General features: G+C 36.6%; 4 protein-coding genes across 4 annotated transcripts; 1 reads left to right on the top strand and 3 right to left on the bottom strand.

Annotated features, from left to right (window-relative positions):
* Positions 1 to 109: 109 nt before the first annotated feature.
* On the bottom strand, positions 110 to 1329 carry F4822DRAFT_424963 (terpenoid synthase; the record flags this gene model as incomplete). The annotated part of the gene is made up of 4 exons (XM_051460254.1): positions 110 to 218; positions 283 to 480; positions 534 to 997; positions 1054 to 1329. The coding sequence occupies 4 exons, from the start codon at positions 1327 to 1329 to the stop codon at positions 110 to 112; spliced, it is 1047 nt and encodes a 348-aa protein (XP_051317516.1).
* A 1809-nt stretch (positions 1330 to 3138) lies between these two features.
* F4822DRAFT_441034 (UbiA prenyltransferase family-domain-containing protein) lies at positions 3139 to 4366 on the bottom strand. The gene has a single exon (XM_051462820.1). The coding sequence runs from the start codon at positions 4252 to 4254 to the stop codon at positions 3253 to 3255; it is 1002 nt and encodes a 333-aa protein (XP_051317515.1). The 5' UTR covers positions 4255 to 4366; the 3' UTR covers positions 3139 to 3252.
* A 1260-nt stretch (positions 4367 to 5626) lies between these two features.
* Positions 5627 to 8088, bottom strand: F4822DRAFT_441030 (uncharacterized protein). The gene is made up of 7 exons (XM_051462819.1): positions 7343 to 8088; positions 7166 to 7273; positions 6894 to 7103; positions 6572 to 6747; positions 6461 to 6519; positions 6303 to 6320; positions 5627 to 6235 (listed from the first exon to the last, which is right to left on the bottom strand). Exons 1-7 carry the CDS (start codon positions 7529 to 7531, stop codon positions 5910 to 5912), a joined length of 1086 nt encoding a protein of 361 aa, XP_051317514.1. The 5' UTR covers positions 7532 to 8088; the 3' UTR covers positions 5627 to 5909.
* On the top strand, positions 8022 to 8952 carry F4822DRAFT_104409 (uncharacterized protein). The gene is made up of 3 exons (XM_051452361.1): positions 8022 to 8146; positions 8227 to 8650; positions 8714 to 8952. The coding sequence occupies exons 1-3, from the start codon at positions 8112 to 8114 to the stop codon at positions 8933 to 8935; spliced, it is 681 nt and encodes a 226-aa protein (XP_051317513.1). The 5' UTR covers positions 8022 to 8111; the 3' UTR covers positions 8936 to 8952.
* Positions 8953 to 15033: the final 6081 nt, after the last annotated feature.

Genomic DNA, 15033 nt, shown 5'->3' with positions numbered 1-15033 from the left:
TTGTGGAATTCATTTACGTTAGCAGTTCTAGAAGAAAAGGCAAGGCGATGGATTAAGTAGACTCGGCAGGCCATGTCCCATTTGCTAATAGCCACCGGATCCCATGGAATTAGGGGTTGAGACCCATTTCCGAGGCGATACTCTCCACAAAAGCGTCCAGTGCCCTTGAAGGAGGCCGAATCCCTTCAGGGCGGGGCTCATCGTGCGTAATGCCTTCACTGCTCTTGTCAGTTACTTAGCCCCATCTCTCCCAATCGGTATCGACCGCCTAGCGTATGGAACGTAACGTATCCCAAAATATAGTCGTTTAAAACCTGTCTTTCTAATTCCCTATCCTCGAAGACGACGCATATACGATGGAATGCACTGAGAGTTTCGGTAATGACGTCTTTCAAAAATTCACGAACGTTTTTGCCTTCTTGTTGGGCTGCACGGTGTATGTAGTTGGCATCTTCACCTGCCACTTCTTCTTTGTAAAATCTAGAACGTACGGATTAGTTAACAAATGACTCACTGGCCTGGGACGTACTCACGACAATATATCATTTGCGAGACAGAAAAACTTGGACAAGTCGGGTACCACTTCGACATAACTTGAGAAATCCGGGAACAAACCCTTTGGAAATGTAAAATATGCGTATGCGTCCCCGACACCAGTTTTACTGCGAATATACCATGGAAAGTTTCGGCTTCCCTTCGTCGGGATTAAACTGAGGAATTCGGATCTTGATTCTAGAATACATGCGTTTAGGAAGTCAAGTGACGACGCAATAATGAAGTTGGCTATAATGGGCTCCCAATATTTGAAGGTGGAACGCAGCAACTCGGCCCAGTTCTCAAGAACGCACGTTGGTTGATGCTCACCAGCCGCGAACCGTTCATGAAATCGTTCGTAATCGGCGAGTTGGTGAGATGCAGTGTCATCGATAACAATGGCTACCCATGTATATATACCAACATATATTTGAACATCGAGAGGATGGTTTGGTAGGCACGCCTATCAATTGTTATTTCGAAATCTTCAATTATAAGATATTTTAGTTGATGAAATACTATAGCGTATAAACCTCCCACCTCGAGGCAACTGTGAGAATGAGTGCCTTTCGCATGGGGAATACCCGTTTCGGCAGCTCGCTCGTGAAGTTTGGACCAGTATACCTCCTTGTCGATTCGGGTTGGTTTTTCATAACCTAAGTCCTTCACGAAAGACTTAATCAGTGGACGGAGGAAAGACTCGAGCTTTTGCGTATCTTCGAAATGTGAAGCTGGTTCGCGTCCAAACCGAGGGAGTTGAGGTTGCTCTTGGACTGGACTTGTAAGTTGATTCATGATTAAATTTGTGTACTCTTAACTTAGGTAGCCAACTGGGTTTGTTCCGATGGAGGCATGGCTGGTAGAGGGAGTGTGACAGACTCTTATTTATACTTTAAACAATATGTGATCGTTGACCCAAAACAGGTTCGGAGTGCCGGGCGGATGTGGAGTAACTGCCGGAGGAGTGGAGTACCAATGTCGGACCTATATCAAAACCGGGTACTACGAGGGTGGACATGCTGGAGATGCTTGGATCGGTCTATGGCGTCTATCTTCTACAGAAGATACCCCCACTATACGCTGTAATATGGTTGCGCCACTTATAATAAATTCTTACATGCGTTCAAGATACTACACTCGGACGACCTGATAGGAATTCGAGGTACCACCGTTGACGGGATACCTTAAAGGACCAAACTTGTATACCACGGGCGCATTCCAAGGCCTTAAACTTTACGAAAGGGTATTGGAGGAAGGGAATTTACGACTTGTACTATGGCGCTGATATATTCAAAACGCGCGCCCTATTAAGGCAACTATACTTGGAATTGACGATCGGAATGCTGGGAGAAGTCCCTTAACTTCCAAGGTTGTAATGGCCGTGGTACCTACACAAATAAGATCGTCTACATATGGTCACTTACGATGTTTACTTTACCCCATCAATATTTACATGAATATGTTGTATATTACACGAATTATCTCGGCACATTACCAATCCCCGTGGAAACCTCTTCATAAATACGGAAATGCTGTTTTCAAATATGTGTGCATGTGCCCACTCGTGGTTTGTTGAGCTCATACGTTCATTCAGCTGGCATTACACGTTTCTCACTATGGAGCCAATGTTGCTTGATGCCGATATCCATAAAAGGGTTGAAGACGAGTTTAACTCGCAGCAGCTGAAAGGTATGTATGCCGAGACGTTTTTCTTTGCCTTATTAGATCAGCTTACTCAGGCATACACTTAGGAGTAAAAAATATTTTACCACTGCTTTTATATTTGGATTTGAGATGTCTCGTGAGACATTCTTCATGTCCGGCAACCCAATATGTGGACCGGATTCGACCGGGTGAAATGCTGACACCGTAGGGTAGTATCGTCACTTGCTCGGTTTTCGGGATTCTCTTACGGAATTCTTTGGTTCAAAGGGATTTTATAATGAAACTGAGGTCTCGTGGAATGCGTGAAAACTTTTACCATTGTCCTGACGGCGAGTTCAGCTCTAGCTAAAACGCCATTTACATCTGCCAAGACCGCAAAATTCCTATTATTCATCCTTAATCCGATATGAAACTCAGACCATAGGCTCCGCTAACGGGCAGCTAGGTTGATTTCTTTTTGAAAGTACGTGGAGAACCGAACACCACCCTGCCGTGGCTGTTAGAGGTAGGGGGTGACCAAACTGAGTGAACGGGATAGATAACTGAAAGGGTGGAGCACACTCTAGAAGCCGCATATTTCGATCCATTCAGAATGCTAGTAAATACCATCATGTGAGGGGTAGTGTAGTACGGTCCGTTAATCATGGCTTGAAATATTTTCGGAGTTTCTCTTCGGATACCAGCTTTGGTGGCTTTTATTCTATGCAAGCAACCTTGACATCGTCAGAAATGAAATAGTGCACCCTAGTCCATGTTAGTGCCACAGAACCTACCTGAGAGGCGCGTAACACGGCCCTTAGCAATCTCGTATCCGGGGAAGTTGTGCTGTCCGAAGGCGAGTTAAAGGATGGTAAGCGGCTCAGTATATACCTGCACCCCATTTTGACAGGAGATGTGACAGTTTATGTGGTTGATTATATAGATGGCAGATATATGAACCGTGTTGCGCGCATGGGCTGACCTGGAATTGTTCCCCTCAAGTTGTGCCTAGGTAGAACTTCGCGGTGCTGTTGCCAGGACTAGTATCCTTGTCCAAGTGCTTCAGATAAGGCGTCAACCAAGCAGGTACTCGCCAATTAACCCAAAAGCTATAGCGAAACCAGGCACCCAGAAGCCCATGGAGAACCATCGATAACAGCTGGTTTCGCTATTCAACTCCACTCTGTATATCATAAGACCTATGTATACTATACTGCTCCCTTCAGCAATGATAAAATATAACAAACCGAGATCAGAGAGAACTCCACAACAGTGAAGTAATACAGCCATACAACCCAGAAGCGACCACAGGAAAGACTTCAGATGATGTCTAAATAGGACAGCGGTGCTTTTGAGGCCGAGCCTGAGATCCTCAGGAACGTCGATGTGCGCATAAATTGTGTCGTAAATCACGGTCCAAATAGTACAGGCTAGCACAAGACACATCCTGGGCCGGCTGTCCCAAGGTTGCTTCAGACCCAAGCTCGCGCTTCCCGTTACCACACCCCAGGCCAGACAAAATCCAAGGACCACTTGAGGCAAGTAGGTATGTCTTTTGGCATATGGGTAATATGTAGCCGTTAAAACCGACGGGACCGCGCTCATAGCCGCAGCTGGAGGCAGCAATAATAAGAAACTCGCTGCCATTAGAGCCTGCGCCACTGTGAACACAAATGCCGCCTTGGTGGTGATGGCGCCCCTAGCAATAGGTCGATTCTTGGTGCGTTCCATCTTCCTGTCGAGGGGCACGTCTACAATATCGTCCCAGGCGTGAGCTGCATTGGAATAGAAGAAGCTTCCCCCGAGAAGCAGTATACACACATAGACGACGTCTTGAATACGGTAGTCGTGTCTGTGTACGATAGCCGTATGCATTACTCCATAGAAATGAGGGAGGTAGACAAGCAGCACTGGTGCTGCAAAATTGAGGCGTGAGAGTTGAATGTACGGACGCCATTTTGTAGGTATGTAGTCCACCCAGCTTGGCCGGTCACCCCCAGCATATAGAATTGCGGAATCCTTCTCCAAGTTGCTAGAATTGGGCCGAATCCCCCCGTTTGCCTGCTTTGCATCCATATCGTGATCTCGACTGAGCAGGAAACGGATGTTCCGACCCCGGGAGGCACGTGTTAAGGATTTAAAAAGGGTAGTCCTATTGCAACTTAAAGTGTGCTACTTGTCCCCGAGCTGGATGTGCGCGTCCGAATACTCATCAGCTAGGAGAGCCGCGTTATGTCTAAGGAGTAGGTACTTACCCTTTTTATCTTTCTCGTTGAGCATAATCCCACATACCTCAATAAGTAATTTACCTAGTTAAGCGCATGAAGCCTTGGTAACCCTATGATATACGGTCTCCTAGGACTGAATTATGAAAAGGAAGGACGGTTCCGGTACTCGAGTAGTTTCAATACTACCCCCTTAGAACCGCAGAGGCCTATAAGACGTTGTGATACCTCATATATAAAGTTCTTTATGTACCCGTGAGTGCCTTATTTATAACAACACATACAAGCGTTACGTGTTGGTCGTAATATTTACAAATAGTACCCGATATGGTAGATAGTCCTACTGTTAAAAGACCGACTCAGGGGTAGGAGTTACCTCATTTGTTACATTTGGATTGGTGTTAACATATTGTTGGTTACCACTATTAAGAGGCTGGTGGTTAGAATATCCATTGCGATATTCACTCGAGGACCATCAGGTTATACAGTATGCAGGACCACCAACACGAGAAATGCTAGGAATAGTATAGTCGTACAGAGCCGAGAAGGATCGGGAGATCTCTTATCACCATACGAAATCCCCACCACCGACACAAGGATAAAGGAGTTCTTTGTGTAAAGGGGTTCCTTGTGCGTACATATGCGCAATAACAGTTTTTTTTAACCCATATAGTTAGTCTTATTGCGAGAGGATTAAGATAGCCAGGTTGAGAGAAACGTAGATACTAGTAGGATTCCCTTCCGCCATGAACAAAGAGGGAGATTAAGGCTCTTGGGTCCCTAAAGATTGTCACATAGGAGGCATCAATAATCTTCTACTCGCTGCAGAGAGAACCCCTGCTTAGGCAGATAAGACGTAGGGTTGCCCATATGTGTAACTAGGCCTCTTTTAGTAGTTTATTGCGACCGCTTTGCTGTTGTCATCCCCGATCCGACATGATAGACTTCGTGACAACTTCCTACGCCGAATGAGACACAAGGCATTTCTAGGTACCAACTGTTGCATTAGGACATGTAGGGCTGTGACCAACCACCTAAATACTTTGTATCGCAGTAATTTTGTGTCACCCACCAAATTCGGGTAGGTATCGGGTAGCTGTTGGGTTGTGTTACCCAAAAGTGTGTCGGAGCTGTACGGTGGGGGCCATATTATGGGAGACTGCGCGAATAAAATAAATTAATCGGAAGCCACAGTGTACCCAGTGTCACCCTTAATGTTTTACATTTTCATTTCACTTACCGCTAGTTTACTAGATTGTACCATGTGGTTATGTTTATTTTATTTCTACGCCTACGTTTCCTTGATTTTGTTTGCGCCAACATGCACGCATAGGAGGCATCCGGCGTAACGTAAAAACCTGTATACGTAGACTGCTCTTGAATATGAGCTGAGGGCGTAGTACATATATTGTTGGGTGGAGAGGGGATATGCTGACAAATGGATCTGGTGGCGTTGAAAGTCTTAAAATGTATTCTAAATTTTGAGTTACACAGTTATAAAATAATTTACCAATCCCGTTGGGATCCCCCTTGTTCCTGGAGTTCGATATTGGAATCGCGAAGCATAACAAATTGGCCTCGTCTCGATGATGTTTGGGAATCAACCAATTTTGTTTGTTCCCCATTACTGTTAACATATATCCCACTAGACTCCGTCCTAAAACTCATCCCTTTATAGTAACGTTCCTTGATACTCGAAACAAGCTGTCGGAAAGCTGGTAGTGACGTTCCAACCAAGGCAATCGTTGGTTCGCATGTTGCCGGAATCCAGAAAGTCCGTCCGTACGAGTCATATTGTCCGGGGACATACAATGATAACTGGTATTTCCAGACTAGAACATGATAGGTCAATTCAAATTTTCAGATAAAGCAATACCAATCAATATAGTAAAAGCTTACATGGCGAATCCGGGGGTACTAGATTCCACGGTTAGTCTCTTTCCTGTTTCGCGTTGCCCGGGGATGATTCTGAGTCTGAACTACACTTGCGGAGATTGTGCAACGGGTAGGGATAGGTATACTAGAATAGCTGATACGAAGCTTTGGATATCACTCACCAACATGAACCCACTCGACAATAGAAACACCAAGTTTGTAGGCTGCGACAACGCTGGCACTACTCAAAATTAGATGTCTAAACGATATAGCACGATGCAAAGATAACGTACGCCGCACCCACAATAAATATCGCTATAGCTTTGATCTTTTTTGCACGGTCCAACTGAACCTTCCACAAGGGGTAGGCTGGAAATGCCATTAAAATGAGATCGAAAGCGAGGCTGACGCTGTAGAGTGTTGTCTGGATGATTGTAAAGTAACCTAGAGAGCAGTAATCTCGCCATACCTGCAGCATCACAAGTCAGCGGTCTCGCCATCTATGGACTGTCTAAACGACTTTAGAGTCTACCCAGGAGCAATGAACACCTAAGAGTTTATAAATGGGAACCTTCATTCTCTCGATGACAATCCGCGGCCAAGAAAACTACTCACAAAAGGCGATGTTTGATTGAAGTCGCGACACACAAATGCAGGGGTAATAGAAAACGCAACGATGTAGATGCCTTGGAGGACGAGAAGAGCCCGTATGATATCACGACTTCGTTTGTCTCCTTGTCCGAAGATTCTCAAGTAGAATAATAGGATGGAAGTCCGAATAGACCCTGACATAGCCGGGTAAAGCCAAATTGACGCCATTTGACCCTAGGAGTATCGTGTTAGCGGAACGCTAGACGCACCTATTTTCTTGGTGTTTGCAACAATACCTGGAGCCACATTGAATATTCGTGGATAGTGATCTCCCAGAGGGGCTTGCCTACGCCAGCGTTGAGGCATAAATAACTCGCCATAGTCATCCAGCTAAGGAATAGAACCTAATCTCAAATGAGCTTCCCTCACCTAAAATTCCAATGGGATTGATATTCGGGGACGTATTTGCGCACTAGTGCTGAAATCATGGCATAATCATCCATCCCAAGGCTTCCGTGGCGATATCTAATAAATAAACGACTCAAAACGCTAGAGGAGCCAACGATACCCATAACAATACAGGCGACCCCAAAGGAATAGACCTTGTGATCATCGTTGACTGTGGTTGGAGGAGGAAGGAGTTTCTCAACTGGCGATGCCATTATAATAACGTAAACTTGACAGTAACGCGAAAGTATTTTTTGGATTCGAGACGACTTGGTAGACTTCGCTCATATAAGTCTCATCCCGTCTACCGGCATCGCCTCCCATTTAGTCGTTGTCGGTTAGTACAGAAAGTCAGCATGTAATTTCTAATTGCATACCGTATTACAACCACCACTGATATCGGTCTTCTATTTCTGAGCTGGTCCGGGTGCATTGTGGAACGCGTTTGGTTGCAATTGAATGGCGTATTGCATACCCCTCCAGCCTACATAGAGTAACACGTCAAAGTAGTATTCGCTCTGGTACCAACATAGGTACCTTATGTTTGTACATACATGGGTACAAGGTAGCGATCGAATCGCGAAATTTGTTATACGGGAAACAATCTTTCAGCGGGAACACAATCCTCTCCCTTTCGTTGGTCTTCGGCCACAGACCAGCAAGCTTATGTAAGGGACTCATATTTCCCACCTGACCTTTGTTAAATACGCCGCTTGCTCGCGATATATCATCTGTTGCGGATAATCTTAAAATCCTCCTCCTTTCCATTACATACCGAAGTTACATAACAAAAACATGGAATACTCGGATTCAGACAGACTCTACAAATTGTAAGCTTGATGCTTTTTATTTCTACATCCCGCACTATTTCTTTGGATGGTCTCATTTAATTAATCCATCGTATATACAGCTTTGATGGAGCTGTGAGCGTCAGGGTTTTCGACAAACCTGAGCATGCTTATTGCTTCGAGGCCTCGTTCCGACCAGACCACCCACTTGCCTCATCACTATTTTCGCGGAAGCCACCCTTACATTTTCATCCCTACCAAGACGAACAAATCAAGGTTCTTTCAGGTCAACTTATAGTCGACGTCGAGGGCCAGGAACATCGATTATCACCGAACGATGCGGAATTACGAGTACGCCGATGGGCTCATCATCGCCTACGCCCTTCAATGGATGATCCGGAAAAAGTAGAGATCAGAGCTCTAGTAACGGGTCAAAAATCATCTCAACTATTCAGAGAAGATGTCCTTTTCCTCGAGAACTGGTATAGGTACCAGGACGACATCGTGATGAACAAGAAAAAGGTAGAGCTACTCCAAATCCTGGCTGTAAGTCACATCTACCCCAAGCGCTTACAAATTGAACGCCAATCTAAGACTTAAAAACTCCAGATGTTCGATGCCGGTGGTACATATCTCTCGTTTCCGACGTGGATCCCATTTGGTAAAACCATCTCGCGAATAACTGGTATAGTCTTGGGCAGGTGGCTCGGTGGTATGTTGGGATATCAGCCCTTCTACCGCGAGTGGTCAACGGATTGGAATCTAGCCTGTCTGAAGATGGAGAGTTCTAATTTTCAAAAGCGTTTCGCAAATAGAGCCAGAACGGAATGAGAAAGTGTCCGGCTAAGGCCTTTCCCCTGACTGTTATTTAATTATAATTCTTAGAGACGGTCGACGAGAGTACTTCCGCGTGGAGTTAGTGTAGCGACTATTCGAGAATTGTATCATTGTTGTAGTATCCTTGAGTTCGGATATGACATGATAATTACTAATCTTTTTCAGCTGATCTTGTTGTTGGGGAGTGGCTATAAGAGTTATATGTATGGTTAATTTGTTGTAGGTACTGGGTGCCAATTGAATTTTTTTATTTATTGAGTAGTTTCATTGGTGAATGAATATACCTAGGTACTTGATTTTGAAATAGCTTGGACCTTTTGTTTCGACCTCTTTGAATGTTATTGGCTGACATTCCGTATCTTAGAGCTGTAAGGAATATTTTGAAAGGTATTTGTGACGAACCTATACCTCAAAGAGGTATAGCCATTGTTGGATTGACTAATCCAGGGTGTCTTAATTTGAAGATAATAATATTAATAATAGGTTAAATGTGACGAACCTATGCCTCGGAGAGGTATAATCATTGCTGGATTGGCTAATCCAGGGTGTCTTGATTTGAAAATAATCATATTAATAATAGGTCAAATAATTAAATACATTTTGTTTGTCAGAGAGGCTTGGAATCTTCTTATTATATCTAAAAGAATAATCTTAAATTAATAATTAAAGAACTATTGAAAAAATAATTAAATATATAGGAAAATATAATAATTATATAGATATTCCCTATTATTACTTTTTTTATAGATAAGGTTAGATATCCTTATCTATATTCATTTATATTATATTTTTTAGATAAAATTAGATGCCCTTATCCATATTTATCCATATTATATATTATATATTCCTATTATTATTATCTTATTTCAATGAAGAAAAAGATTTCTTTTAAGGTCTTATATTCCTGTAAGCATGTATGATTTATAACATTATTTCTCCCTTTTTTAATTTCTTTATCTTTAAAGATTTTCTTTCCTGGTAGATCCTTTTAATATAATTCTTATTATATTTATTAATCCATCTATAAAACATAAACATATTAATCAAAGATAAGATGTCACAAACCACATAGGCCTATAGGGGTGTAAGACCCTGGAGGAAACCTTTTTCCTTGCCGAAGTGGGACAGGAGTACATAACATGTGACATAGATGAATGTGGATAAGGGTATCTAGTCTCATCTAGTGAATGTGATATGGATGAATATAAATGAGTGTATCCAGTCTTATCTAGCAAGTGTAATAGGGGATGAATATGGATGAAGGGATCTAATTTCATCCATAAAGAAGGTAGTAATAGGGAATATCTATATAATTATCACAATTTTCCTATATATTTAATCATTTTTTTATGTTCTTTAGTTATTAATCTAAGATTATCTTTTTGAGAATAGTGAGAGAATTTTAAGCTTCTTTGACAAATAGAATGTATTTAACTACTTAACCTATTACTGATATTGTTATTTTCAAATCAAGAAAACCCTGGATTAGCCAATCCAGCAATGACTATACCTCTCTGAGGCATAGGTTCGTCACATAAGAGCATATAAAGCTTTTAGAATAAATTAATAGAATTAACTTTAATATAAATATCATACCTTATTTATATTATTTTATAATGAACCTATTGTGATGAACCTATGTCTTAGAGAGGTATAGTCGTTACTGGATTGGCTAATCTGGGATTTTCTTGATTTAAAGGTAATAATATTAGTAGTAGGTTAAGTAGTTAAATGTGTTCTGTTTGTCAGAGAGGTTTGGAGTCTTTTTATTATTCTTAAAAGGATAGTCTTAGATTAATAATTAAAGAATGTGAAAAAATGATTAGATATATAGGAGAATTATGGTAATTATATAGATGTTCTTTATTACTGTCTTTTTTATGGATGAGGTTGGATTCCCTCATCTATATTTATCCTTTATTATATTTGTTAGATGAGATTAGATATATTTATCCATACTTATTTATGTCATATTTATTAGATAAGACTGGATACCCTTATCTATATTTATCTATGTTACGTGTTATGCATTTCTGTCTTATTTTGGTAAGGAAAAAGGTTTCTTTTGGGGTCTTATATCTCTATAGGCTTGTATGGTTTGTGACATTATTTCTCCTTTCTTTAGTTCCTTTATCTTTAAAGATCTCTTTTCTTGATAGGTCCTTTTCAATTTAGTTTCTATTATGTTCATTAATTTATTTATAAAGTGTAAATATATTAATTAAGGATAAGAATATGTAAAGTTTTCAGAATGGATTGGCAGGATTGGTTTTAATGTAGATATTATATTATATTCATATTATTTTAACTATAATCTTAAATATGTAATAATAATTGGGGTATTTAAGAAATATAATGAATGTATTTTATATTATTATTAATATGATGGGATGGGTATCCTTATTAATTCCTTTTCCTAACTTAAAAATAAGGAAAAATAATTATTCATTTAAGAATATTAGGCTAAAAAGGCCCTTGAATATCTTCATATTGAAATAATCAAGGCCTTAGCTCATGTTAAATAGCTTAAGCAACAAAAGGAACTATTAAAAAAAAAAGGCCTAAAAATGTTTTAATATGGTTTCCAAAGCCTGGAAGAACTGAAAGAATAGGAATAGTTAGAAAAGGAGTAATGTTTGGTAGGGGAGTAGTAGTACGGCGTTAAGGTGTAAATTAGTGTAGCTTCCGTGATTGATCCCTTCTCCAATTTTTCCCTTAAAGATGTAAACTTTGATTTATCATTATTGATTGATCTAGGTTTTAATAGTAGAAATCCTTAATTAATTTTTGGATCTTCTTATTTATAAGGTATTCTTATGATTCCTAGGTATTATTTTCTTCTAAATAATTAAGCCATTTAATAAAATATTTAATCTAATTATTAATAATCCTAAAATTATGGATGGTTTTGATGTTATATTCTTCTAGGTTTTTTTTTAATTTGATATTTCCTTTAAATTTAGCATCTTTAGATGCTGGTTTAAACATAACAATATAAAATATATTAATTTTTAATTTTATATTTGTTAATAATTATAGTTAATAATTTATTCTTAAAAGGATTTTCTTAATTAAGAAGGGTCCTAGTTTTTTAAAATCTAACTTTTTGCTTAGTCTTTTGATTTAAATCTAAGGTATTTTTAATATAAAATGTTATTTATTTTATAAAAGATAGATCTTATTTCCCTTGTATAGAATTAATCCCTCAATTTTCCTTTTATTATAATATGTTACCATTCTATATTATAAAAATTTGAAACATTACTTAAACTTAACTTATAATATCAGGATTCTAATAGTAAACATTTTTATTTTAGATGATACTATTTCTAATTCTAGGGTAATCTTGTTTATTAATAATTCTTATTCTATATTTGCTTATTGTTTATATAGTGCTTTTTGTGGTGATATCTTGGTGGTGTTGCTAACTGAAATATTGTATAAGGATATAGTAAATGGTAAAAATTCCATTTAATTATCTTATTTATAGTTAATGTAATTCCATAGGTATTGTTCTAGTATCTAATTTAGTTGCTCTGTTTGGCCATTAATCTGAGGATAAGCTGTTGTAAAGAGCTTCTATTTAACCCCTAACCTTTTTATTAAGCCAACCCAAAACTTTGAAGTAAAAAGCTTGTCCCTATCTAAAATAATCCTCCTTAATAACCCATATCTATTAAAAACTTTTTTAATAAATTTAAAAGCTAAATCTTTGGTTATATAAATTTCTTTAAATAATATAAAATATCTATATTTTATGAATTTATCAATGATAATCTATATATTATTATATTTCTCCCTAATTACTGGATGTTATGATTTAGGTAGTTTAATGATGAAATCCCACATAATGGTATCCCATAGTTTATCTGAAACTTTAATAGGTTATAGAAGCCTATATAATTTATATCTGACTTCTTTAACCTTGTTACAAACATTATAATTCAAAATAACCTTTTTGATTATCCCCTTGATTCCTGGAAAGTTATATTTTTCCTGTAATTATGTAATTATCTTAAAGATTCCCAAATATCCATGTAGAAGATGTTTGTATATCTTTTGTACAAATTTTTTTTATAATATTAATGGTATATAGATTTTTCTATTATATAATATTATATCTTCGATAATGAAATCCTATATTGATAAAATGTTCTTAATTTATAAGGCCTTTTTTTTAATCTTTTATTCCCATTTGTATTGTGGCTTAGTCAAATACATTGTTGATAATACTAAGATGTTATCGGGTGTTTCCTGGAATATTACCCTTTTTTTTTTGACCTTTTTGGTATTAAGATCTTTTGGTTTACTGAAAATGTTTGCCTGAATATTCTTTTTTCCTTTAATATAGTGGATTTTAAAGTTAAAATGTGTAAGATCATTTACCTATTATAATTATTTATTATTAAGAATTTTAATAGTTATAAGAAACTTAAGATTGCAATAATCTAAATAGATTTCCAAGGGTTTAGCAGTTCTTGATACCTATGGTCTCCATTCCTTCAATACTTAATAAATAGCCATAAATTCTTGGTTATATATTTTATACCTTACTTTTGGTTTCTTAAAGATTTTGGAAAAATAGGTAATTAGATACCACTTTCTATTATCTTCCAGTTATTCTAATATTACTCCTATTGCTCTGTTCAAGGTATCGGTATATAATCATTTTCTTTTATTTAAGTTAGGTAGCTTTATTATTGGATTTTTTATTATAATCTTTTTTATTTTTTAGAATATCTTTTTTATTTCTTATATCTATTTAAAATCTTTTAGATTTTTGATATATATTATAACTATTATTGGTTCTATAATTTTCTTAAAATCCTTAATTAAAATTCTATTATAGTTATAAAAATTATGGAAGATTTATATTCCTGTGATGGTTTCTGGGGTTGGTCATTCCCTAATCATGGATATTTTAAATTTCTAAATCTTAATTTTTCCTAAAGAAATTATATATCCAAAATAATCAAATTTTTGGATAAAAAAGTCATTCTTATCTAGATCCATAAAAAATTTAACTTCTCTTAAAGTCTTAAATACTTCATATATATCCTTTTCATATTATTTTTTGGTTTTTAAATAAATCAAAATATTATCTAAATATATAAAAATATTTTTTCTAAAGAATTGTCGTAAAACATCCTAGATTATTCATTAAAAAGTAACTGATATATTTATAAGTTTAAATGATATTACTAAATATTCGAAATAACCATATAATATTTTAATAACTATCTTCCATTTGTTTTCTTTAGTAATTTGTATAAGGTTAAAAATGAATTTTAGATTTAATAATATGAATTATTTATTATTATTTATTTTTTCTTTTAGGTTTTTAATGTGTGATAAAAGGTGTCCATTTTTGACCATAATCTTATTTAGTTATTGGTAATTATAAATATTTCTTTATATTATTTTTCTTTTTTTATTTAATTTAGATATTCCATCTTTATTCTTTTTGGATATTAAAAAGATTAAATATTTTATTAATAATTTTAATTTTTATATAAATCCTTTTGTTTCTTTATTTTGGAGTATAATGTGTAAGGTTTTGGATTTATTTTGGTTTAATTTATAAACTTAATATAGTTTTAAATATTCTTCTTCTTTTAATATTATTTTATAATTATATCAATTATATTCTGGTATACCTATATCCATATCTGGATTATCCTGGAATAATTTGGGAAATATTTTTATATATTTTTCTTTAATTTTAATTTATTTTTGATCATTTGATTCTTTAATATCTATATATTATATTATAAGATATAAAGATATAGAATATTCCTTTATAAGATTGCCTATTTATATTTATTATAATTGTTATTTTGATTTATTTAAATCAACCTTTTTCTAATATTCAAAAATTAAATCTTTTTTTAACTCGTCCCAATAGAATCAATCCTATACCTAATTAATTCTTAGATTATTAACTCTAAACTATGTTTTTCCTAAAATTAATTTATAATTTATATTAATAAAATTGAAAGATATTAATTCCTAATATCCTTGGATCAAGATAGAAAAAACTATAATTTCTCTTTTAACTTTTCTTTCATTATAGGTAATAAAACTTTTGTCAA

This window comes from Hypoxylon trugodes (assembly GCF_022578975.1).
Source record: "Hypoxylon trugodes strain CBS 135444 unplaced genomic scaffold F4822scaffold_2, whole genome shotgun sequence".
Lineage (NCBI taxonomy): Eukaryota > Fungi > Ascomycota > Sordariomycetes > Xylariales > Hypoxylaceae > Hypoxylon > Hypoxylon trugodes.
The sequence above is the reverse complement of the archived record's forward strand: the minus strand, read 5'-3'. Positions and strand labels throughout refer to the sequence as shown.